This window comes from Bactrocera neohumeralis, chromosome 4, assembly GCF_024586455.1.
Source record: "Bactrocera neohumeralis isolate Rockhampton chromosome 4, APGP_CSIRO_Bneo_wtdbg2-racon-allhic-juicebox.fasta_v2, whole genome shotgun sequence".
Lineage (NCBI taxonomy): Eukaryota > Metazoa > Arthropoda > Insecta > Diptera > Tephritidae > Bactrocera > Bactrocera neohumeralis.
The window spans coordinates 18,637,926-18,663,091 of NC_065921.1; the positions used below are offsets into that span (position 1 = coordinate 18,637,926).

At 33.9% G+C, this 25,166-nt stretch overlaps 2 protein-coding genes across 4 annotated transcripts in view; one reads left to right on the forward strand and one right to left on the reverse strand.

Moving 5' to 3' along the window:
• Positions 1-10,050, forward strand: part of LOC126757356 (G-protein coupled receptor dmsr-1) — a 255,974-nt gene extending 245,924 nt beyond the window's left edge. Inside the window, exons 11-12 of the mRNA XM_050471196.1 lie at positions 5,278-5,490; positions 9,729-10,050. Of these exons, the coding sequence (XP_050327153.1) occupies positions 5,278-5,490; positions 9,729-10,050 (535 nt within the window). The remainder of the gene's footprint in view (positions 1-5,277; positions 5,491-9,728) is intronic.
• Positions 2,962-25,166, reverse strand: part of LOC126757359 (Bardet-Biedl syndrome 4 protein homolog) — a 57,233-nt gene continuing 35,028 nt past the window's right edge. Inside the window, exons 11-12 of one of the 3 annotated variants that reach the window (XM_050471205.1) lie at positions 22,567-23,373; positions 2,962-3,261 (exon numbers count right to left, since the gene is read on the reverse strand). In XM_050471205.1, coding sequence (XP_050327162.1) covers positions 23,038-23,373 — 336 coding nt within the window. In that variant the 3' untranslated portion in view covers positions 2,962-3,261; positions 22,567-23,037. Of the gene's footprint in view, positions 3,262-10,073; positions 10,513-22,278; positions 22,459-22,521; positions 23,374-25,166 lie in introns of those variants that run through there. The other 2 variants (XM_050471204.1, XM_050471206.1) reach the window with 2 other exon arrangements.

Genomic DNA, 25,166 nt, shown 5'->3' on the forward strand with positions numbered 1-25,166 from the left:
TTTTTTGTCACCATGTACCACATATGGTTTGTATAAGTATTTATCTACAATTTTTGCATTTACAACCTTTTTTATTTAACCTCAATTTGTATGTGAAAATCAAAAACATTAATAGGCCAGAGGGTCATCTTTTTCAATTTTTTTTTTTTTTGCATTTTCTGTTCCCTTATACCCTTAGAATTCATGTAGAAACCCATTACATTATTGGAAGGTTTCGAAAAAGGCCCAAAAATAATAATACCGCTCGACGTTCGGAACGCTCAGAATAAATTGTTTCAGATGATCCAAACATGAGAAATCGTGTCCGCCGGTGAAAAAACGCATCTCATTCACCCAGCCATTTCTCCGACAGATGTCATCAAAAAAATCCGAAAACATTTCTTTATACACTCCACAATATACCTCATGATATGCGAAAAAAGTTCTATTGTAGAATAAAAATTTCTATAAAAAAATGTCAAAAAAACAAGCCACATTACCCTACTAATCCCTTATATAATTTTATTTTTATCTTCTTCAGAAATATTTTTCTTACGACATTTGTGTTGAACCAACCCTTTTATGTCCCAAACATGCTGTAATTTCTTTGATTTAAAATATTCCTTTCCAGTGGACTTCCACCAACTATGAATGTTTTCGCTTTTTACCATTTTCAAGGTTCAAGGCTTAGTTTCCGAAAAGGGCAACATAAAGTATGAACTCTTCCAATACTTGAGTTAATTCAATTTGATTTAGTACATCGTATTGAAATTATATATAGAAAGTAAATAAATATCAATAATGATTGGAAACACTGCACCGTGAGCTGCGGAAAAAATGGCACATAAACGATAAAACAGCAACAACGCATGAAATGAAAACTGCTTCTTCTTCTGCAAACGTATTGTTTGCTAATTGTTGATCAAATGTTCTAGGCAATCATAAAGGGGTGGTAAGAAGATATTTCTCTCTCCCTTTCAATGCACAAATATCGCGAAGTTCGAATAGTGCAATAACAATAATTGTGAAGCAGGTAATACAGTAACACAGTATTGAGTATTTGTTATTTCAGGAACGGCGTGAAAAATCGGAACTAATATGTGTTGCTTCAAGGAGTTGATGACTGAAGCATGTGATGGCACACACATTTTTCTCTGCGTTTCTACTTCGATTCTGCCGCGCTTTGTAAAGTCTTTTGGGAGCAATTTGACAATTGGAACGGATTATGACTACCAATAAGATAATAATGAGTGAATTGGAAGACAATCATGCAAAAGTATAATTGAAACATGCTCATGTGTGTCTGATGGAGTGATGCTGCTAGTTGATTTGTTGTTGGGGTTTCAAGGCAAAGCAATGCAGTGCCTCTTGAATTTATTTATTTTCAGTTTGTTTTTTATGAGAAGTCAGTCCTAATATTGTATGTACCTGGGATAGTAAAATAATCAATATTAGCGAAATTAATTATAGGAAAATAATAATGTACTATATAATATAAAATATGTATGTATGTACATAACGTCAAATATTTGTAATGTTACATAAGATTCATATAATAAAATGGTGCTTTTAATAGGTCGATCGACCGAAATTCACAAAATTTTCTTTTATTTCACATGAGCATCAAACGCAACGTACCTCATTATAAAAAAAATACAAATTACAATAAAGAAATATGGTACTCTGAAAATTATCCAGCATATCATTGGTGGCCTGTCCTGGGCTTATGAACACTTTGGCAATTGAAGATAATGTTTGTTGTTATATCCTTATGCAATCATAAAAGGGAGTTCGAATTCGAGACTTACCATCGCCTCTACAGCGTTGTTTTTTAATTCTTGCTTTGTCCTACATTTTGTATGTAAAAATCGTGCAGTTATACCAGGCGATCATAAATGAGCGCCGTTGCTTTATAGTAACAAAAAATATGCTACATTTAGTGTTGTTTTAAGAGCGATAATGAGATATTGGAACGAATTTTTGTTGTTAGAGCGATCTGTTCGGCAAAAGGACAGCTGAGAATTACAATGCCTTCAAAACACCTACTGCGCTGTTTTGTGCGCCTAGGAGAAAGCGATACTTTTGATACTCGAATTATCGGAATTACACGGACACGGGGTCATTTATCAGAGATTTTCATTTTACAATAACAAAACAATAGCACCTTCTAGTGTCTAGTGACATGAAAGATGAGGAACGAATTTTTGTTGCTAGATCATATTATTGAAAAATCGACGACTGCGCCTTATGCGCACCTGTTAGAAAAAAGGAAATTAATTCGCTTTTTCAGAGTAATAAACTACACATACACATTAGATAGTCGTTTCATACACTAGGTCAGTCACTTGAATTTGCCTCGAATATCACCACAATGCACCAGGCAATCATAACAGAGAGAGAGAACGTGCAAAATCGATATCGAAATTCGAACTTTTACATTTATTGTTGTTTAAGGAATGACATGAGAACTGAAACAAATGAATTTACTGAGGAATAAGTGAGTGAGAACTGAAACAAATGCAAGTTGTGGAAATGATAGAAGAAAAGAAGTGAGTGAGACACCGACTGCGCTGTTATGCGCGCTTGGTAGCAGGTGATGCTCAATTAGAGGTGTTTTAGGTAAAAAACGACCTTGAATTCTGCTGTATGTAAAATTTTAATCTTGTCCGAGTCTTCTTCAGATCTATGCTTACATTTCACCTACAACAATACGCTACCGTCGCTGCTCTCGCTGTGGCTAGTACCTGGCGTAGACGTTGTGAGTGGGTTGAGTCAGCGAATGCCACGGTTTTTGCTGTTTGGGTACGGCCACAGCCTACAATATTTAACATTGTCTGGTCGTATGTTCTATGAACTATGGCAGACAATACAGACTGTGTAATTTGACTGCCAGCGTTCTGGATTAAATATATAGAATTTATTACTCCAGATCCTTAATGTTACTTACTGGTTTACCATAAGATGAAATAAAATTGCTAGATATTATGTGGTGTTTATACATATCTTTATTAACCTCATCATATGAATCGTGGATTAACAAAGAAATTTGTATAGATGTTTACCAAAATATGATCCAATCGGTTGAAAATATATATTTATAACAATTAGCTGTTGATCCGAGCAGTTAATACTGCTGTTTGAGAAGATTAAGCCAATTAATGTTTTAAACGATTTTTTAACCGAAAGTTGGAATTTTAAGCCAGTTTTCAAATTGAATTTGACAACCACTAAAACTTATCCGTGTTACCACTGAAATCGATTACCGTAATGCGCTTCGGATGACTAAAAAAATAAAGTTGTATATAAATAGTTATGTTAATTAGGTAATACTAAATTGCGCAGTATTTAATTATTTACAAATATTTCACATAAAATAACAAGATAATAGATATATTACAAATAACAGATGTCCTCCAATAGCAATATCTTTTTTGTCAAAACAAGAAAAAACTGTAAATCTGGTTGTACTAAAACTGAAATGTCCTCCACAAAAAAAGGTTTTCGTAAAAGGCCGATCAGTTTGTATGGTATCAAAAATAGGCCGAAAGGGACAACAAACGAAGTCATATATTTTTTTCCCACTCTTTTGACTTTTGTCTTCAGTAAGATTTACCATTTTATCATGGAAAGATATACGATCTAATAACGAGTCGAAATTATTAAATTTCCTACCGAAATTCAGAGTCAGTGACCTCAACTTTAAGAGGGCTACGTCCAATTTATGGTCGTCATTATCGTCCTGTCAGAGCAACAATTGAGGGTTTTGTATAGTGGAAAAATTTGAATCGGCAGGTACAGTAGAAAAGGTTCCCGTGCCTGTGAGACAAAGAAGTGCCCGTAGTGTCGAGAATTGCTGCTAGCGCATGTATTGAAAAAGACCCAAATCAGTCTCTCACACGTCGTTGTCAAGCGTTGGGCATCTCTGTGAGGTTGTTATGGCAAATTTTACGAAAAGATCTTGGACTACATCTTTACAAGATCAAATTGACGCAAGAACTAAAGCCACTTGACCACTAGAATCGTCGTATGTTCGTGAATTGGACTGAGCAACTACTTGAAAATGATCCGGATTTTAATCGAAAAATCATCTGCAGCGATGAAGCTCATTTCTGGCTGAATGGTTTCGTCAATAAGCAAAATATGCGTTATTGGTCAGGCAGCAATCCACACATACTCCATAAGTCACCATTGCATCCCGAAAAAATTACAGTTTGGTGCGGTTTATGGGCCAGATATATGATATAGTATACGAGTAATATCTAAAAATCTGAGGGACTAGGACATGCCTAATTGGACTCATTTCGTCACATTGATCTGCCATGTAATCATTTGATCTATCAAGGGGTTACATGGGTTTCCTGGGGTAAAAAACAGACTTTTTCAACAATTTTTTTCTCTTATAAAAAATTAATTATTTTATTAGAATTTTTTATTGCCACAAAAAATACATTAACAAAGAAATTCTGAAATTTTTGGGAAAAAATATTTAAACCCTGCCATTGCAAGGCCATTTCCGGTGACCCCTAAGAAAACTAAGAAAACTACGCGGCTGCGTTGGTAGAATAACTCCTTACAGGATCATCTAAAGTGAAAAAATTCGTCTTTTAGTTAAAACCTTAACTTAGCACTTGGACGAAGGAAAAACTGAATTATATTTTTGGCAGACATTTTTACAAAAAAAAAACTAAAATTTCGCGACATTTTTTTTTAAATAGTTGTAATCGAAAAAAATCCTTCGTCCAAGTCTTTAAGAATTGTATCTCAAAGACCTGTGTAAAATTTCTTGAAGATCGGTTGAGTAGTTCTCGAGAAACCTCGCCAACCGACTTCAAAAGTGCAGTTTCGAGAAAAACGCCTTCAAAGACGGCGCAATTAGCCTAACTAGCCTCTAGTGCGCAAGTTCTCACGGCTGTATCTACGAAACTATTACTCGGATCAACTTGAAAATTTAGAACAATATTCTAGAGGTGTTGTAGAATTTAATAAGATAAATATTAAATTAATAAAATATAAAAAAATCGATGCTTTGAAACTCATAAACCCATGTAACCCCTCAAAGAAAGAAGCCGAACACTATTGAGAATGCGTCAGAGGACATGATAACGCCACTTAACTAGTAGCTATTAATATTGTTTGTTCGATTCTCTTTCTTAGCCAGGCCTTGGCGAATGGAAGACAGCTATTTAATAAGAGATTTTTACACTATTATTATTGAATAAAATAAAATATTTTAATTTTATTAAAAAAAAAAAAGAAAAATTTATAAATAGTAAATTTCAATTTTATTTTTCCCCATAGGATCAACTTTTGGATTCACTCGGTGATAATTAAATTGTTGCCCTGCTGCATATTAACCGTTATCAGCTTCATATTAGTACGAGTGCTATGTGAGGCGTCTAAGCGAAAGCAAAAGCTGAAGGACTACAATAATCCCAATAAAACTGGCAACGCCAACGGTGGCAGCAGCTGTGCCGGGGAAGTTCCTTTAACGGAGCAGCGGCACACACAACGGTGCGTATGAGTAACATTCTTTTTTAAATTTTAGAAAAATTTTAATTATCATCATACATACAATGATCTGCCAAAAACAGAAATTTCTAAAATTTAAAAAAGAACCGATCTTCATGAAATAATTATATTAAAAGAAAAATAGCAGTTATAATCAAAAGGTAGCAAAAAAAGCAAAAACATTATACAGTCGGTATTTCCATTTTTTTTTTAATTTGTTATTATTATTTTTTAATTTTAATTTATTAATTTATATGATTATTTTATAATTAAATTTTAATTTACTAATTTATATTAATAATTTATAATTAAACCACACTAACCAAAACTATGCAGAAAGTTAAAAAAAAGTAATAATTTTAATCTGATTGCGATCTACTAAAGCTCGCCGTTTTCAATTAATCTTATACGAAATTCAACAATTATCAGCCAGTTTCGCTTGAACCGTTAACGCCATTTTGAAATTCCCGCAATTCATAATTCAGAAGTAGTAACCTCGTTCAGTGAATACAAGCTAATCACAAAACGTGCCGTGAAATTTTCATAAAAAAAAACTAGTTTCCAAGAAAATCAAAATCAAGCAATCGGATACGACTGCAGCTCGCCTGTTTTTCGGTGGAAATATTTTGCTGTTTGCAAGCCTTGAAATTTCTTTCCAATTTCTATGAAAGTGCGTTTTGTTACATTCAATGGAGGTGCACTTGAGAATATGAAATTATTTAATAAGAATTCTGCTGGCAACCGTGCAATTTTTTTGTTCAAAAACTAAAACCGAGTTTACATAGTATAAAATAAGTTAATTTTGCAAAACTTGCTGCATGTGTGGCAAATTACTGAAGCCTAAGTGCACCAGCACCGAAAGTTCGAAAGTATGTATGTACATATCGTCACCTAAAATGCAAAACAGTATTTTGAAATGCAACAAAGCTCCTAATCCGCTGTTGATTTGAAATAGCTACTTATAAAATATGTGGATCATATGAGAGAAGAATGCCAACGCTTATTTTTGAAGTTTTGGAGCGCAATTCCCTAGATAGAGGGACAGTTTAAACACCATATTCATAAACCCGCTTATCGTCACCACTAATGATGCGCTTGATGAATGTAGACTTCTCAGCCACATTGTCAAGCAACTCTTTTGCACCCATTACTCGACGTCAATTTATGGAAAGGATTCAGGACTTTTAATACGAGCCCACACGCTTGAATCTCTAGCTGTGTTCGTGATAAAGCATACTCTTTAAACACACAACTACTCAACGGTTCCGTAGCCGTAATTTTACCATTATAGAAACACTAAATTTCAAGCAACCTCGCTTTTCATGACAAAACTCGGCACAGAAATGTTCGAGTCAACAGCTGTCAAACAAACAAGAACTGACATAGGGAGATCAAACTTCACACCAAAATAAAAAGGTGACACCAATCTAGGAAAAAAATAGTATTAATTGGGTTCGCGCTGGCTTTAAAGGAGCCATCCCAGTTAAATTTCAATAAGAAGGTATTCAAATTCAAACCGATTTCGAACCTTTTTAATCCTAGAGCAAGATATTTTTGGAAGTCACTGCTATAGCCGAATCAAGTGCTTATCAAAACCCCAAAAATACATTAGAAAATCACTTAAAACTTTTAAACGGGCTCGAGCCATTCATCACTCCCGTCCAACGAATTATGAGGCTTAAGCTGGCTTGGTCATGTCGTCCGAATGGATGAAAACATTTCAGCTCTAAGAGTATTCGACGCATTGGCCGCCGGGGAAAGAAGAAGATCTCCACTCCACTGAAAAGACCAGGTTGAGAAAAGAAAACTTCTATAGGCACTTGCTTTAAGCAAACTTAGTCCCAACAAAACAAGGAAGAAGTTTCTATTCGAAAGATGTGAGAACGAGATTTAACATTCAGAAGCTCTGATATCTTAATTGACGTTCTTTTGGTCAAACAATATCAAACCGAGGACGATGACGAGTTGCCCTTTTGAGAGAAACACAATTTCGGCTTGGTTCTGAAGCCCTTTAAATTCCCACTTATCTAGACTTGTCCCAGACGTATCCAATGAAGTAACAACAAGAGTACAACGAATCTAACACCCTTCGGACTATTGACCGAATTTATCGAAATTTTTCGTTTTCTGCACCTTTTTTACCTTTACAAATCTCTCCTAGACCTAGCCCACGAAGTACCGTACGCAACGAATCTGACAGCCCTCGAACTATTGACCACATTAATCGAGATTACTCGTTTCCTGCAACATTCCTACCTTTACAAACCCCCAGACCCCAATTAACTTATCCTACGACGTGCGAGATGCAGCGAATCTAACACCCCTTGGACTAAGGACCGATTTTTTTCTGTTGCCAGCGACGAGACGAATCTTCGTAAGATTGAAGACTGTATCTTTGCCGTTGGATCTGTTAGTATTGAATAGTTATATGAATATACCGGGGAACTGCTCGACATTTTACGAAATACATACACGTACAGCTGTTGACAGCTAATTAGAAACGCTCCCTTTTTTGTAGGTGGCTGATGAGTATAATGATAAAAAATTTTAATATACCGTTATTTATATTCCTAAAAGTCTTGCTACTCTATTTACTACTAAATTCACTTTGTTTTGTAGTTGTGCAGTTGAAGTTCTGTTAATTTTTTCCCAAATATTAAATGCGTTACGATGTAGAAGGTGAATTAAGTGCGACAGCTAATTAGAAACAGTTGTTTAAAGAATTAAAATTCCTCAAGGTGTTAATTTTTATTAATAATATTATTGATTTCTGGTAAGAGTGTGTTTCAAAGTTGTGGTTTAAAATATATTAAAATGTATTATTCAAGTTTTTTAATGAGTAAAAGCTGCAGCTGTACACCCGCCCCTACGTAGTTACATTTTTGACCTTTGTCAGTCAGCAAAGACATACAAACAAATTTCGAATCAGGTCAAATGCTCAAAAGAAATTGTTTTCAATGCCCTTAAACATATACAGAATTCTAAAACTATTTTCAATATTGCACGCAAAGAAAAAACCTGAAAAACTTCAACAGAAATAGACCGCAGAATTACTACCATCTCCCGAAGGGACCCAAAAAAAGAGTTCCACTGACATTCTACATAAAATTCAAGACGAATATTATGCCCAAATATCCAAGAAAACAATTACCCGGCATTTAATAGAATATGGACTTCACCGTAGGGCAGCATGCAGGAAACCACTTCTGACTAAAATTCATAGTAAACAACGCGTAGACTTTTCCAACGTTTATTGATCTTGGACAACAAATAAATTCAAGTATGTTGTTTGGAACGATGTAACCAAAATAAATCGCATAGATCCTGATGGTCGAAGGTATGTTTAGCGACCACTCTATCAAGAATTTGATCCTTGCTATTCTTCACACGTAATGAAGCATGGTGGAGGATCAATCATGGCGTGGGAATTTTTTTCCTGGAATGGTGTAGGTTCGCTCCATATGATTGATGGAGTTTTAAATAAAGAGAAATACGTCGACATCCTAAAAAATGTCATTCGCCCATGGACTAAGGACAATTTGCCTGTTATATGGAAATTTCAACAAAATAACAATCCAAAGCACACGGCAAGGTCAACACAAAAGTTTTTTGTTGAAAATTCCATGAATGCTTTGGAGTGGTCTGAAGGGAACACATCTGTGTTGATATCAAAAAAGCTGTATATCAAAAATATCACAAAAATGGATGTTCTTTTTGATGAAATTAGGACGGCATGGCAAGCAACACTAGTGGTGCGCTGTCAACAGAGTCTTATAACGTCAATTCGCAGTGGATATGAAGCAGTATTAAAGTAAAAAGGTTAAGCAACAAAATACTAACTGAAACTAAGCAATATTTTTTAATAGCAATATTTTTTGCTTATAAAAAATTTTCGTTTCTAATTACTTGTCGCACTCAAATCGTTGATGCCACACATTTTTGTTAAAATCTTAAAAAAAGAAGAGTTTTAATTAAAATTTTTACTATTAGAGTCAAAGTTTAACGTAAGTTTCAATAAAATGAGTGAAAAAACGGTAACAATAAGTGATTTATTCGAAAATAATTTCACTTACTTCAAAATAAGTCGCGTTTCTAATTAGCTGTCAACAGCTGTATGTATTCATATTAAAAAATGATGTTCTCAATTGAAATACTAAATTATGTTATAACTAATATATTGGAATAAGTTAAAGAAACGATATTTCACAAATTACTTTAACTTACTTTCGTACACTCCACAGTCCCCCGAAATGTGATCGTCGCACTGATCGCACCACCATGCTGCTGGTTGCCGTACTCATACTCTTCCTGGTCACCGAATTCCCGCAAGGCATACTGGGTCTGCTGTCGGGTGTGTTGGAGAAATGTTTCTTCTTCGTTTGCTATCCACCATTCGGTGAAATGATGGATCTGCTGGCGCTCATCAATGCCGCCGTCGGCTTCGTGCTCTACGGACTGATGTCAAAACAATTCCGTACAACATTCAAATCGTTGTTTTTCAAAAAGAATTTCGGCAGCATGGAGATGACACGATTGACGCGGGTCACCACGACGTGTGTTTGACTCCGGTGTGGAGGGTCACCTTAACTGCTTTAAATGCTGCAAACGCTGCAAGGACTGTGTCGATTGTTAAGCGGCTTACAACATACATACAGACAAACATATGTATGTTGGGATTAAAAACTGGGCGGCTTTGTCGACGACGGACTCTAATGCGTGTACGGTATAAGCATGCGTACGTGGCATTTGTATACGTGTGTGCGTGTGCTTATTTGTATATATGTATATGTCAGCAAAATCAAGTATATATACTTAGTGCGCATTAGCGGTTACCTAACAATTCGTAATTTTAGTTCGCAACGAATTTACAGTTATGTGCAATATAATATGCATATGTATTTATGTACATAAGTAGCTGCATATATGTATTGTAGAACAGTAGCAGTTTGTATTGTTAGCGCAGTGCTCAGCACTTTTGTATTTATGTATTTTTTACAGCAAACCGCTAGAGTCAAGGTGTTCCTCCTGTTGGAAGAAAATGTTAATTCAACAGTTAGTTAGCTAAGTGCATATGTAAATACAATTTAAATGTGTGTGAGTGTTGGTTTATGGGGTGTTTTATTCGCTCCTTAATTGAGACTGTCTGTTAATGGTTGATGCAAGTTAAATGTGTTTTTATATTTTAGCTTGTTAAGTTTTATAGTGAATTAAGCTAGATTTTTTATAGATTCACTAATTTAATGTTAATAATTAAGATGACGTAAGTGTTAATGTACTGCTTTATACGAGAAATTCTTCATTAAAAAATATGAAGTATTATGAAAATAAATAAATAAATTGATTGAAATTAAAAATTTTGCCAAGCACAGCATTTGAAACATGCAAAATAACCGTTAATTAATAAATTTGTGAACTAAATAGTTATACCTATATTTATATTGGTGTGGCTATTATTACCAAAATTAATTTTTTTTTACAAACGGCCGCTGAAGTTTCAATTTTCGCCCTAAAAACCGCATCCAACGCAAACAAGCTCTTTATTTTCAATGTAGAAACATGCCTAACTCATGCAGCCAGGGATATTTGATTAAACGCAAAACAAAAAAATTTAATACAAATTTTGAAATTTTTCCTATTAAACACAAAGTGTAGCTAAGAAGAAGAACGATATTCTAAATAAACACATTTTTTTGTACTTCCAACGGTACACTTGTTGATCATCGTCTCGTCTTAGTGAAGCCTTTATAACTGTGAAAAGTCAGTATGTAAAGCGGGTTTCTCAACCTAAGCTATTTTCTTCTTTTCTTTGGGAGTGATTTTTAAGTGGCGGGTGCCAACCCAGCGCACAACTCTTAGCTCGCCTTCAAACAGACATTCAGGATACTTGCTCTAAGTCTGGAATTTGTGAGCTACTTGAGCCATATCTAAAAGAATCGTCTCCCGCCTTCAAGTGAATGGCGGAGAACCTTCTTCACTTGCGTGTACTTCTACACATGGCTCGATCTCCTCCTGTATTTTCGGCTGTAACCGCGAAAGCGGTGTCTACGCCAATAAGGAAGAAGAAGTACGTAGAGAGATTTGATGCTTTGGGTATAAAAATAATAAGTTTTTGGAAATTTTTTCAACTTAAAATTTCTATACATGAGCCAAGGAAAAGCGCTAATTGCTTTGGAAATTGAAAGAACTAACTTTTTTAATGAATAAAACATGTTGAATCGGCATATTGCACTCAAAATTGGCGGATCTGAGATAGTTGTTTGAAGTTAAAAAAAAAAACGTGATAAAAAGCTGAGCTTTCGTGTCAAAGCCCGAATTCGTAACGAAGCCACCAAAAACATGCAGGCTAACTAGTGCGCAAATAAAAGAAAAAATTATGTCTTGCGTTGGAGTAACGACATATTGCGTGGTTTCTCTTAAACCAGAGGAATAAAATGGAAGAAAACGTTCGGTGGATCAAGCTTGTCGAAGATAAAGCACAAAGAAAAGAGGTCGGCGTTGCTAAAAAAAAATATGAAGAAAAGTGGGAATACGCCATATTTTCGAACGAAAAGAAATTCAACCTTGATGGTGCTGATGGTTTGAGCTTCTCCTGGCAGGATTTCGACAAAAAACATGGCCAAAGAAAGAGGCGCAATGCTATGTGATGACTTTACATGCAATTATAAGCTGTCGCTGTGCTTCATTACTACAAAAACTAAATCCAAGAAATATATGAAATATATATCCAATAATATATAATATATATATCGAAAACAAAAAATTCAAAGAGATTCATATTTTCTAATAATTTATCTCTTAGTTACACTAAAAAAATTCCGAAAAAGCGTAAAATTTTATAAATTTTTTCAAAATTAAAAAAAAGTGGTTTTTGACCAAAAAGTATTACTTTATGTTGTTTAAAAATATTTTCAAACTTGACTTTTCTTAGTTTTTTTTTAGTTTAAATAGAAGATAATTTAATGCCAAAGGATAATAAACTTTGCCCCAACTCCATACGACGTTTAGTTTTTTTCTATCCTGCCCGCCAATTAAGAAAAATCGTAAAAATGAAAAACCGAGAAATCGCGCGTCAAAGTTTTCGCTTTCTGCCCAATCGCTCATATGTCTGCTAGACGCTCGGTCACTATTTCCCTTCTAGCTTCGAAAATGTTTCGAATTCCCATCTAAAACTTTGGGGACATGTTCTTAGACTTTTTTCAAAGAGATTTAAGCAAAAAAAACATAATCGATTTTTTGTAGCTTCTAAAGCAGGCTCCCCCTTAATGCAGTACACCAGGTCGTATGAGCAACACAGAAAGCATAACTCATTTGTATGAATGCTCAATACATTTGATGTGCAACTTTAACTGCGTTTTATTTTTGAAGAAATGCTTTTTTGAAAAAATAATCAAACCTCTTTTATATAGCGGAAAATTTAAAATTAGAATATCATTATTTAAAAGTTGAAGATTTATTTTTTTAATGCGAAATATGAAAAATCCCACGTTATATACCTGGAAAAAAGAATATGATTTTGATACAGTTTAAATTTCAAATAAAGATCTTGTTTGCGTTGGTTGCTTCTTCATTTTACAGCAAAAACTGAAATTTCAGTGGGCGTCTGGATAAACAAATCAACTTGGGCAATAATGGACACCGTAATATACATACATATTAATATAAGCTTTTGAGCTAGTGAAATTCATCAATACGAAGTGCCATTCATTTAAAAATGAGAAAACAAAAATCATATTTGTATACATAAAAAGTATTTGTAACTATATACTAAATAATATATATTATATATGTATATATTAGTTTATTAAACAAAAAATGATAAGCTCAAATAATTTTACGAAAAAAGATTAACGATAAAAATATTGATATGTGTAAGTAATTATAATATTTAAGTCATATATATATATATAATAATTAATTAATATGTAGTTATATAAAATAATTGAAAGATAGTGGTATACAAAAGCAAAGAATCTTTATTCATTTATAAAATGTTAATAGGTAGCTTTTAAGCTTGTAAAATAAACACAATAATAACTAAAAAAATCGGTTTTGTAATAAAAGCCGCGAATACTAAACCTGTATATGCAGTTCTGTGCTATGTAGCTTATAGATAATCTATATTTGAATTTCAAAAATTATAAAAACCTTTATTAAATAACATTACATAAATACGAAAAGTTTATATAAATGAGTAAATATTTTCATACATAAAAAAAATAAAAATAATTAATAATAAATTGGTATAAAAACTGAAAAATAATATCTGAACAAACCAGCAGCTTAAGCAAAAAATTTATTCAAAACTTAAAGGAAATAAAATTTTTAAGTACTTTTTATTGTGTAAAAATTTTTTTTGCATTTAAAAGCCGAAATTATTAAAAGTACAGTTATTTTTCGAAATACGCTTTTTAATACGCAAATACTTTTTAATACGCAAATACGTTGTGAAAACGTATCAACAATGCAGAGGCGGTTCAACTCCTATACTAAAACCAATGGCCACTAACACTAAAAGGGCTGATAACTCTCCCTTATTATTTTCAAATAAACATTTGAGCTATTTCACTATTTCCTATTGATAAAAAAACTATATCTCTTGAGAGCCAAAGAGATATTAAATTTCCACACTTAATAAAATAGTAAGACTTTGTTCAGAATTTTAAAATTCTTAATTTATTCTTCAAAATCTTTGTCATCCCCCACAAAGTAATCTCATTTGACCCAATACACTTGTGCCAAAGTATTTTCCAATCTTCGAAATAGTTGTTAAATTTCCGGAATACCCTTCAATGCGTTTATTAACTCAAAATGGTTTTCCCGGAGCGGTCGTTTGAGTTTGCAGAATAACCAGAAGTCAAACGGAGCTGTCAGGCGAATACAGTGGTTGCGGCTGGATATTGGTTGCACAATTGGTGAAAAACTCACGAAGAATCAATGCAGTTTGCGTCGGTGCATTACCGTAGTGCAAAAACAAAAATTTTTCGGACCATACTTCCTGCTTCTTTTTACGAATAGCTTCGCGCAAACGAGGCATAAGACACAAATAGTAATCCTTGTTGACAGTTTGGCCGGTCGAAAGGAATTCGCAGTGCACCACACCACGATAATCGAATAAACTGACAACCCAACCTTGGTTTTTGACGTGGTTTTCTCAGCTTCGGATCACCTTTGTCACGGTATTCGGCCGATTGGTCATCTGTTTTCGGGTCGTAACTATAGATCAAAGGCCAGCGCCAGTAATAATACGCTTAATGACATTCTGGTAGCGCAAAGACGTTAACGCGACGTTGTTTTTTGAAAAAATCGAGTTACCAATTGGTTTATTTTATTGAACTAACTGTTAGTCATCAGTTGCTGTTGTTGGCCGTTTTCTACGTGCTTCGCCGTCAGCTCGTTCTCGACCCTTTTTGAATAATTTGCTCCAATCAAAAACACTTGCTGACGACAAAGAATTATCACCGAATACCGTTTTCAACATTCTGAATGTTTCTGCTCCAGAATTTTGATTCCGCACATAGAATTTAGTGGAATTTCTTTGTTGAACAATTTTACTCATCGTACAAATCGCCAGATGCACTTTATGTACCTCAGAAAGATAAACGTATATCAAACACTAACACAGATGTCACTGACAATCGTATCAACCACGAAAACAAATATTTCGCCGAATGGGTTTTCGCGCGAATTTTGTATTAAAAAGTCTTACTATTTTCTGCCCACGTGGTGTATCCTTAAAATTTTACAACATTACCTTCAGTAAATTTTTTCTAACTATCAAAAATCTAAAAAAAATTCAGTAAATTCATTCAAGATTTTTCTTTTGAATCTACGATAGTATTATGTGAATGCTTTCCAGGCTCTAACCTGCAATTAGCTTAAACCGCCCCTGCATGTGACAAAACTTGAGCCAACAATATGGAGTCTTTTGATTTTTTACACAAATACTTCAAATAAAATTACGAAAATATTCACTTGAATTACGAAAATGTATTTTAATTAAAAAGTAAACGAAACTAATTGCATTTTTTGCTTGAAGTAGTGTTTCACGGTTCACTACAGCAGTATCTAAGCAGACAACGATCATTTTAAGCGCGATAATAAGTAATGTATGTATGTATATATGTAAATATATATAAGGCATATAATTACGAATACATAGTTGTCAGCCTCTGAATGTTTGTAATGAAATAACACTTAAAAAGTCTAATTAGGAGTTTTAGGCATCTTAAGGCATACACAAAAACCCATCCAGCGCAGCATACGCCTTCTTAGTGAGCCCCATAGAAGTGTATTTTGCAGTTGGATATTCAGTAAACACTTGAATTACACTTAAGTACCTACAATAAATCTTAAAATGAGACTAAACATATATTTATTTATATATATAGTATGTACACATTAGGACCAATTAACGAAAATTTGACTGCAGGCAGGTGTACATATGGGTGTATGCCAGGCAGTCACTTCCAATTTATTAGATACAACAAAAAGATAAAAAATATAATAGCTGTTCTTGTTGTATTTGTAAGTACATAATAATAATTGTTAATGGTTGTGGGAGAATTTTTACTTTTAAATACAATACACTGTTCAATTGGTAATTAGCGCCTATTAGTGAATATTTCGGTTTCAAAACAATTTGTTTATATGAATTTGTTAAAAAAGTAAAAAATTTCATTGGTATTAAAGTAATCGTATAATAATATTTATATTGCACATTGGCAGACATATTTTTCTAATTAAAATTTATTAAAAATTTAAAACATGTTATATGTAAATAATGAGGAGCTATTAAAATATGATCATTAATGATAATGCTTTCAATTTTTCATCATTAACGAACTTTTCCGATCAAAGAACAGTATAAAATTAAGTATTACTCGTATAGGAAAAATTCACGTTAATCAAAAATGATTATTTTTTTCAATTACCTTCAATTACCATTGATTACTATTTGTATTAATTTAAAATATATTATTATGATTGTCGAATAAAAGGTCCTGTAATCAAAAATTATGATTACTTTTTAATTACTTTCAATTAGAATTGATTACTATCAAAATTAATTTAAAACATAATATTGTGATTGTCGAAAAAAAGTCCGGTAATCCAAAATTATGAGTATTTTTTAACTACTTTCAATTACAATTGATTAAAATCAAAATTAATATAAAATATATTAATATGATTCTCTAAAAAAATTCCGATAATCCAAAATTTTGATCACTTTTTAATTACTTTAAATTACAATTGATTACTATCAATAGTAATAAAAATATATTACTATGATTGTCGCAAAAAAAGTCCGGTAATCAAAAATTACGATTAATTTTTAATTACTTTCAATTAGAATTGATTACTATCTATATTAACATAAAATATATTATAATGATTCTCGAAAAAACAATCCGATAATCAAAAATTATGATTACTTTTTAAATACTTTCAATTAGAATTGATTACTATCAAAATTAATTTAAAACATAATATTGTGATTGTCGAAAAAAAGTCCGGTAATCCAAAATTATGAGTATTTTTTAATTACTTTCAATTACAATTGATTATTATTTATATTTATATAAAATATATTATTATGATTCTGTAAAAAAATTCCGATAATCAAAAATTATGATTACTTTTTAATTACTTTCAATCACAATTGATTACTATTTATATATAAATAATAATTATGTTTGTCGAATTTAAAAAATTAGGATTGTTTATCCTAACATAAAGTTTGCATTTCTAAGTGATAGTAATTAAGAGTACTCTAAAAGTAATGGAAAACTAATTTAATTATTTTCTTATTGTTTATATATTATTTCAATATTAATTATTTCTTAAATTATTTCTAATAATAATTAATTATGGAAGTCAAGTAATTGCTTTTAATTACCAATCGAAATTTAAATTTAACAGCTCCTAAATAACTATTAATTTGTACATTAAAGTTTGTAGGCATAAGTAAAAAAGAAAAGTGTAAAAAGTATAAAGCACCCACATAATGCATTTGTGTGCATTTTGTATGATAAAAATTAATAATCGTGATTAATATTTTGAAAAAATTAATGTTTGAAAATAAAAATGAATTACGACTATGTACAGTATATGTATATATACAAAGGAGTGTTTTTCTTTTGTGGCAAATTAAGTAATAGAGCCTAGCCTTTAAAAACTAAATAGTTTTCCCTTAACTGGTTTTTGAGAAACTTCGCCATTGAGGCAACCGAGAAAAAACAAATGAAGGAAAGGAAATTCCTTGTAAAAAGTATTTTTCACTGAATTATTTTAAATCTTAATAAATGCAAAAATCTAAAATTAGAGGAATACTCTATAGACAGCTGGTAATATTACCCAGCTTACAGCAAAGGTCAACCAAGAGTCAAGCAATGATACCGCCGTTCGTAAAGAACCACAAGAAAATTTCGGTTATTGATATAGTAAATATTATTCTAAATTTGAAACTGAGCGTACATGTTTACATTTTTCGCAGAATCCCTAATCCTAACCACTATCATTGCTGTCAATTGCACATGAATTTTTTGTAAAAACAATGGATTTATTTCTGCTCCTGATTCGAAGAATTATTTGCTTCCATTTGGCAACCGTTTACTTGGAAACGGTATATGAAATGACTTTTCTGTGTTTTGTTGACTTCGAGCTAAAGTGAAGGGTAACTAAGCTGATTTATTTTTAATCTTTCGAAGAATCAACCATTGTATCACTTGTAAAATAAAAGTAAGTAATTTTCAACATTATTTTAGATTGCTTTAAGTGAAGTACGTATACCTCACTAAAAGCTACAACGCGTGTTTGGTTTCGCGGAAGAGTGATGTAGAGAATAATTCATTGAATAACTCTAGAATGGGACGAATTATTTCTTATTAGTCTCAGAAATTTCCTAAAATAATAATTATTTGCTTAAAAACCACTTTTAAACTATCTAAGCTATGAATAATAAGTAGGTAAAATCAAATGAAATCGGATTACTTACAGTATGTCAACTAAATATTATATTTTGTTCTTTCTTTGTTAAAATATACTTTTCCATAAAAATATAAGTTCACTAAGTAGGCCTATTAAATGCCAATTCGAAATAGCGCATTAACCGGAGATATCTCGTTAATTTTCAGAAAATATTTATAAATGTAGAAAAGGCATGTGGTCAATTAGTTGATTTTTTGAAGTAAAAAAGTATTGATCGCCGTAATATTGCTCTGCTATTCAAGTTTTTCTTTTCATTCTATGATTGTAGAAATTGCAAAGCTTATTAATTCAAACTCAAGACAAGAGAAATGGCAAAACTTGTTGATGTTTCTGAGGGCGTTGTTTCAAAAATAAGTCAACCAATGTACCCTTTATGCATAAAAAAACACTTCTGGACGAAAGCAAATTTAGAACGTTACACTGGGAAGGCACATTGTAAGGCAGATAAAGTTTGGTGTGAATGAAAATACGGACCAAATCAGGTGTCAGCGCTTCCACAGAGAAAAAAAAATGTGACAAGTGAAGTTATCTGGCAGAAATTGCGGCAAAAAAGGATTTCCACGGATTTGTCGAAGTAAAAAAAAAACACTTTTGACAAAACGACACGGTAAATTAAGACCCGAATTTGCCACAAAAATATAAAACATTCGGCAAAGGATTTGGAGACAACTTCTTAGACCTTTGACTAACTGTATTGTTCAACCAACGGCGAAGTTTGATGGGGGTAATGTAGTGATATGGGAATGTGTGAGGATGGAGAGGGCAGGAGAGTGCGTAAAGGTTGACCAATAGATGCCAACCCATATGTTGATATCCTTTAAAACTGTTTGTGTAGGAGACTAGAAGAGTAAAACAAGGATGTGTCGGATGTAATCCTCCAAAAAGGTCTGGAACACACTTCTAGTGCAGCCATAGTTTGGCTTCGAAACAACGAATTTGAAGTACTGGGCCTCCCAATCGCCAGACCTCACTGATAGGAGTCAAAATCTTAACGATTCATGCAGGAAGGTGGTCGAGTCCATGTCCAAAAGAATAGAGGCAGTAGCCAAAACAAAATGAAATGATATTTAATATTATCAGGAAAAAAAATCGTTTGTGTTAACCAATTGATCACATGTGCAGCAGTGATATTTGTAACAATTCTATCAAATTGTTTGGAACAAAAAATGTGTTAATTTTATTTTACAACCTTTAACTATTTTGTAAATGAAATAAAATTAGATTGACATTACAAATAAAAAATTTACAGATAAAAATCCTTTTCAGGTACTCAGATGAGATAAAATAATTGACATACTGTATATCTTTCTCTATGCCTTATGTACAGAATATGAGAGTAAACATTTGCGAAATAAGTTAAATTTTTTTGAGGTCTCTTACATGAGCTCTAGGGATTAGGACTGTTCACACTTCAGCCTACTAGTTTCCAACACATTTTTCTTCAATTTTCAATAGCTGAAAAACATGCCACTGAACTTTTTTTAACTCTTAATAGTAATACCAAAGATGCCTGTTCCTAACTTTCCATTCTCCAAATGGCATAGAAAATACAATTTAAACAGAGTTTTTTGTTGACTGAAAATACAGATAAATATTAGACGATTCAACTAAGATGCCTTGTAAAATACAGAGCTGCTTATCCATGTGTTTCCGACTCATATTATATTATTGGACAAACTTTTAGTATCAATATATGTACAATTCTCTCTTGACTGTATGTCTTGTAACAACACAAACAACCAAATATTTATTTTTAAAGCTGTTCATTTATTTCCACACTGATATTAAGTTGTAAGAGAAAAGTCAGCAACATTAAAGCAAGCAAGAGTTAAGCAATATTGTAAACCAAACAAAATAAACAAGATATCTTAAAAATTGGCACAAAACACACTACACTCTTTGGTTAATATTGCTGAAAATCGATTTATTTTCTAATTTGCCAAGCACTTCCAGGAACATCACAGTAACCCACAATGCTGCTGGTTAATAATTAAGGATGCGCGCTAGTTATGTACAGTGTTGGTCAGATAAAAGTTGCCTCATGATTTTTTTAAAATAATTTTAAAAGAAAATTATAAGAATATATTAAAGCTGAATAAAAATAGTGAAGTGTGATATTTCTTTTTTCATAGGAAATTTCCATTTTTTCATACAATAAATTCGGAATATTCATAAAGTATTTAAATACAGCTGATTTCATAAATGAAAAAGGTTGGAAATCGGTAATAAACCTTTAAGGAGCTATACCAGTGTGCCGCATGAAAAATTAGGCGATTTTCGTGAATTTTTTTAAGAGAAAGTACGCGATTGAATATTTCGAACTTTTCTGAAAATAATAAGGTATATTTTCAGCTATATTTTGAGATTTTTTTTTACAAAAATGTTGGAAAATAACCGAGTTATGGGCTGTCTTCGGAGGTGCCAAAAAAAAAGTGCCGCAACTGCTGACATGATTCCGGCCAAATGAGTAGCTGAAACAAAAAAATTCAAAAAGTGCGATCTTTGAAAAATATCAAAAATTACCAAAATGACGTAATTTTGAAAAAAAAAATCGTTTTTTTATGTAAAAATTGGTCGTTTTTTTAATGCCAAATTGACAATTTTCAACCAATCAAAATGATCGTCGGTCATTGTATAGTAAATGTATTCAACAACTCAACTCAACTTCAACTCAGTTTTAATTTGAAGTCGATCGGTTAATCTGTCGTTGAGTTATGATGTCAGCAACTTTGAAAAATGTCGCTTCGAGAAAAACGCGTTTAAAGTTTCACTTATATATGCTTGGACCTCCGAGCGGTCGCTCTTTAAAACCTGCCATCCATAAACTATTCAAGATACGACCTTGCCGATTTCACAGGATATCTTTGGAAATATAAACAATCGAAAAAAGCAAATAAAAAAATTAATTTTTTTTGCAAGTGTCACACTGGTATAGCCCCTTAAGGTATACGCAATATTTATTCTTTCCGAAATTCTTTTCGGGGGTTTATTCTTAGACGTAACTTTGATTCTTAAAAGAGACCTGTCAAAAGTGTCAACTTTGTGATAGTTTTCGGTCACCACAAGGGTTTGTACAGGGTTTGTCCGGAAAGTAATATGACTGAGTCGATTTAAAAAAATTATTAAACCAATCGTTACAATTCTTTAAAACTTGTCTAAATAAGGTCTTTTTGAGTCGATGCAGCGCTGGCCGCGTGGTTTCCAAGCACTGAAGGCGTCACGGAAGGCATTCTTCGGAATAGCCTTGAGAGCCGAGGTGCATGCTGATTGGGACGCCTCTGTCGTCTCAAAATGCTTGCCTTTCATCAACCTTTTCAGGCAAGGAAACAAAAAAAAGTCCGGGGGCCACATCTGGACTGTAGGGCGGCTGCAGAAGCGTTGGGATGCCGGCCTTGGTTAGATAGCTCTTCACAAGAAATGCGGTGTGAGCCGGGGCGTTGTCGTGGTGCAACTTCCAATCGGTTGCGATATCTTGTCAGACCCGATTGACCCTTCGTTTGAGTCTCTTGACGACTTCCACGTAAAACTTGGCGTTGACGGTTTGTCCAGGAGGTACAAATTCATCTGGTGAACAATGCTGGATGATGTCAAAAAACATTCATAAACAGTATTTAATCGCGTACCTTTGCTCTAACGAACGCTTGGCTTGCACCACTCACAGCGTCGCGCGAAAATGTTTGTCCTGACTCTCCCTCCACCGAATTCAGTCGATGCGCGCATACTCCGAAGCACAGTCCCGCCGGAAGAAAATCAGTCCTAAAATTACCGGACAAATCCTGATGTCAAAAAATGTATAACACCCTTAATCTCATATTTATACCCTGAAAAGGATATATTAACTTAGCCACGAAGTTTTTAACACCAAGAAACGTCGTTGACGCTCTAAAATTAATATATTTGTAAATAATCAGCGTGACGACCTGAGCCGACTTATCCGTCTGTCCGTCTGTATACACGCAAACCCTCAGTTTTCAAGATATCGATCTGAAACTTTTCATAAAAATAATTCATTTTTTTTGGAAATTGATGAAAAAGACTGTTTTTTACCCAAGAAAACCAATGTAACACCTTAAAATTTATGTGTACAGTCACCTTTACAATAGCTACGATGTTTGTAGAGTTGCCAACTTTTATCTGACCACTTGTGTACGTACAATATTTATGACATTTCTACTTTTTGTCTAATCTTTATTTTATGTATTTTGCCGCATTTCTAGAAGTATCGCATATCCACCGAAGTCGTCCAACTCATGTTGACCAAGTTGTGCGCGGCAAACAGCCACAATGCCGGTACCAGCTTTCCACACTGTCATCGCTATTGCTATGAGACAAAATTTTGCTTCCACTGGTCGTTTTATTTTCGTCACAACGTGCCACCGCATTGTCTGTCCGTCCATCATCCTCAGTACAATTGCTTCGAGTATTCCCCTCAAGCTGCTCACTGTCGCCGACGTTCGTGCTATTGCTGTTGCTATGAATGAGGTTACTAGTGCTAGGATATACTTTGTTTGGGGATTGTTGTGGTAAATGTTCGCTGCGGCCAACGCGTCACTCATGCTCGTGTCAGGCATTGACCACAGCGTTCACCTCAAGCGGCATTTCTGCGGATGACGTAGTGGGCGCAGCCGCGTGAGCAGCAGTTGCCAGTGCTCTGGCCTTGGTGTTGCGCAATTCCTGCTTATTGCCGGCTGCTTGACGTTTCACACCATAAATTCCATAGATGTCATCTGTGCTATTGTTGCTCATACCGTCGCCACCGCTGCTGTTGTTGCCGGTGTCAATATGTTGGCCGTCGGTTGCATCAATGGCATCACTCGCAGCTCCCGTTGGTGTTGATGTCAAAATGTTACTTGTTGGAATTTTCAGAAGCGATTTCAGTTTGGTCGCTTGGAATTTATACTGAAGTGTGGCGGCATGAAAGAAAATCGCAAAAGCACGCAGAGAGAAGAAAGAAGAAACAAGAAGGGCAAAATTGTAGAAGAAGCTAAATGGGAAATATGAGCATGATAGTGATGACTCTACTTAAAGTTGGTGTCTGCAAGCACACTGAAACAGGCAAACACTCAAGCATAGACACTCACACATCCATACATACAGAAATAGCTGTGTGCACGTGTTGCTTGCATACCCTTACACTAGAGACTAGCCGTCGCAGCGTGAGTGACAGTGTGAAATACTGGTACATAAAACAACAACTATCTACATTGAAAATGAAACAACAACAGCCTGGAACATCTGCGCAAAATGTCTAGCACTTTAAGTGAAAAATTGCTAATATAATAAGAAGTGCTTTTGTGGCAGCAAGGCGCTTTTTAATTTTAGTTGTAAGCGCTGCAATACAAAGCCACACACACACCCACACACAATGAGCAGAAATAAAAAAGGCCAAGTCAGGCTGAAAGCGCAAAACACTTAATAAATGTTTGTATTCAACACTTACACACACACACCCATGCATGCTAAGTGCGCAAAGTTTTGAAGTGTTTCAAACAGTGCTCAAACTTAAGAACTTGCGGCAATTTTAAAGTCACTTTCAATTTTAACACATCGTCGATTTATCTGCTGATAGGAAGTAGCAAGTCAGTTACAGTAAAATCTTCAGAGACATCTTTCTTTGTTTAAGTGAGATGGACTACAATTCATTAGTTATATTTTCAATAGCAGAACTGCTCAAAGCGAGTTGAGATAAAGTAAGTGATAAAGATGGCGACAAAAATAGAAATCCAGAAAGAAAAACGACCACGAATGAAAATAAGATAATACAAGGCGCGTTCTAAAGTAAACAGGACTTTAAAAAAACAGAACAAATGGTTTTTTCGGCAAAACCAATTTATTTTATTCAAAATAGTCTCCTTCTGCTTCAGTACAGCTTTTTGCACGGTCCAAAAGCATGTCGAACGAGTGTTTTAGCTCGTTGGCCGGTATGGCCGCCAGTACGCCGGTGCAAGTCTTTCGAATGGCCTCTACGTCTGCATAACGCTTTCCTTTCATGGGCAAATGCATTTTTCCGAAACAAAAGAAATCGCACAGTGCCATATCAGGTGAATACTGGGAGTAGTGGTTAATGGTTAAAATGCGATTTTTGGTCAAATAATCGTTTTTCGAATGTTGGATTCTGAGCAATTTTTGGTCGTCAGTCAATTTGTGCGGAACAAACCGTGCACACAACTTTCGTAAGCCCAAAGCCACCAGGGGGCGCTGGATTCAAAAGTCCTGTTTACTTTGGAACCCATCTTGTATGCGGTACAAAGTCACCCGGAAGTTCGAAAATCTTCATATTAGGTACTTTGTATGGGGGCTCAGGGCAGACCCGTTTCAACCCTTTTGGGATACATTATTATTATCAAGAAAAGATTCTCTTTGAATTTCAATTTTATATTCCATACATTGACCGATATTTTCGGTCAAACGTCAACTATAGATACTGGAGTCCACATATTCAATATCTATGGGCTTGAACAGTTTTTGTAGGATTTGGACAATTTTTGGTCATAAGGTGGCGTACTCTAAAAGCATTATTCATGCTACGTTTTATCATGTAATATTAATTTCTTCTTAATTTTTGGGAAGTATGAAAGCGTAGTTGTAGCGCCTATTTTAGCGCTGTGACATAGGGATCTAAGAAGAATGCCACGTACTAAATTTAGTCAAAATCGGTGGAGCGGGTCCTGAGATATAGGATTTTAACAAAA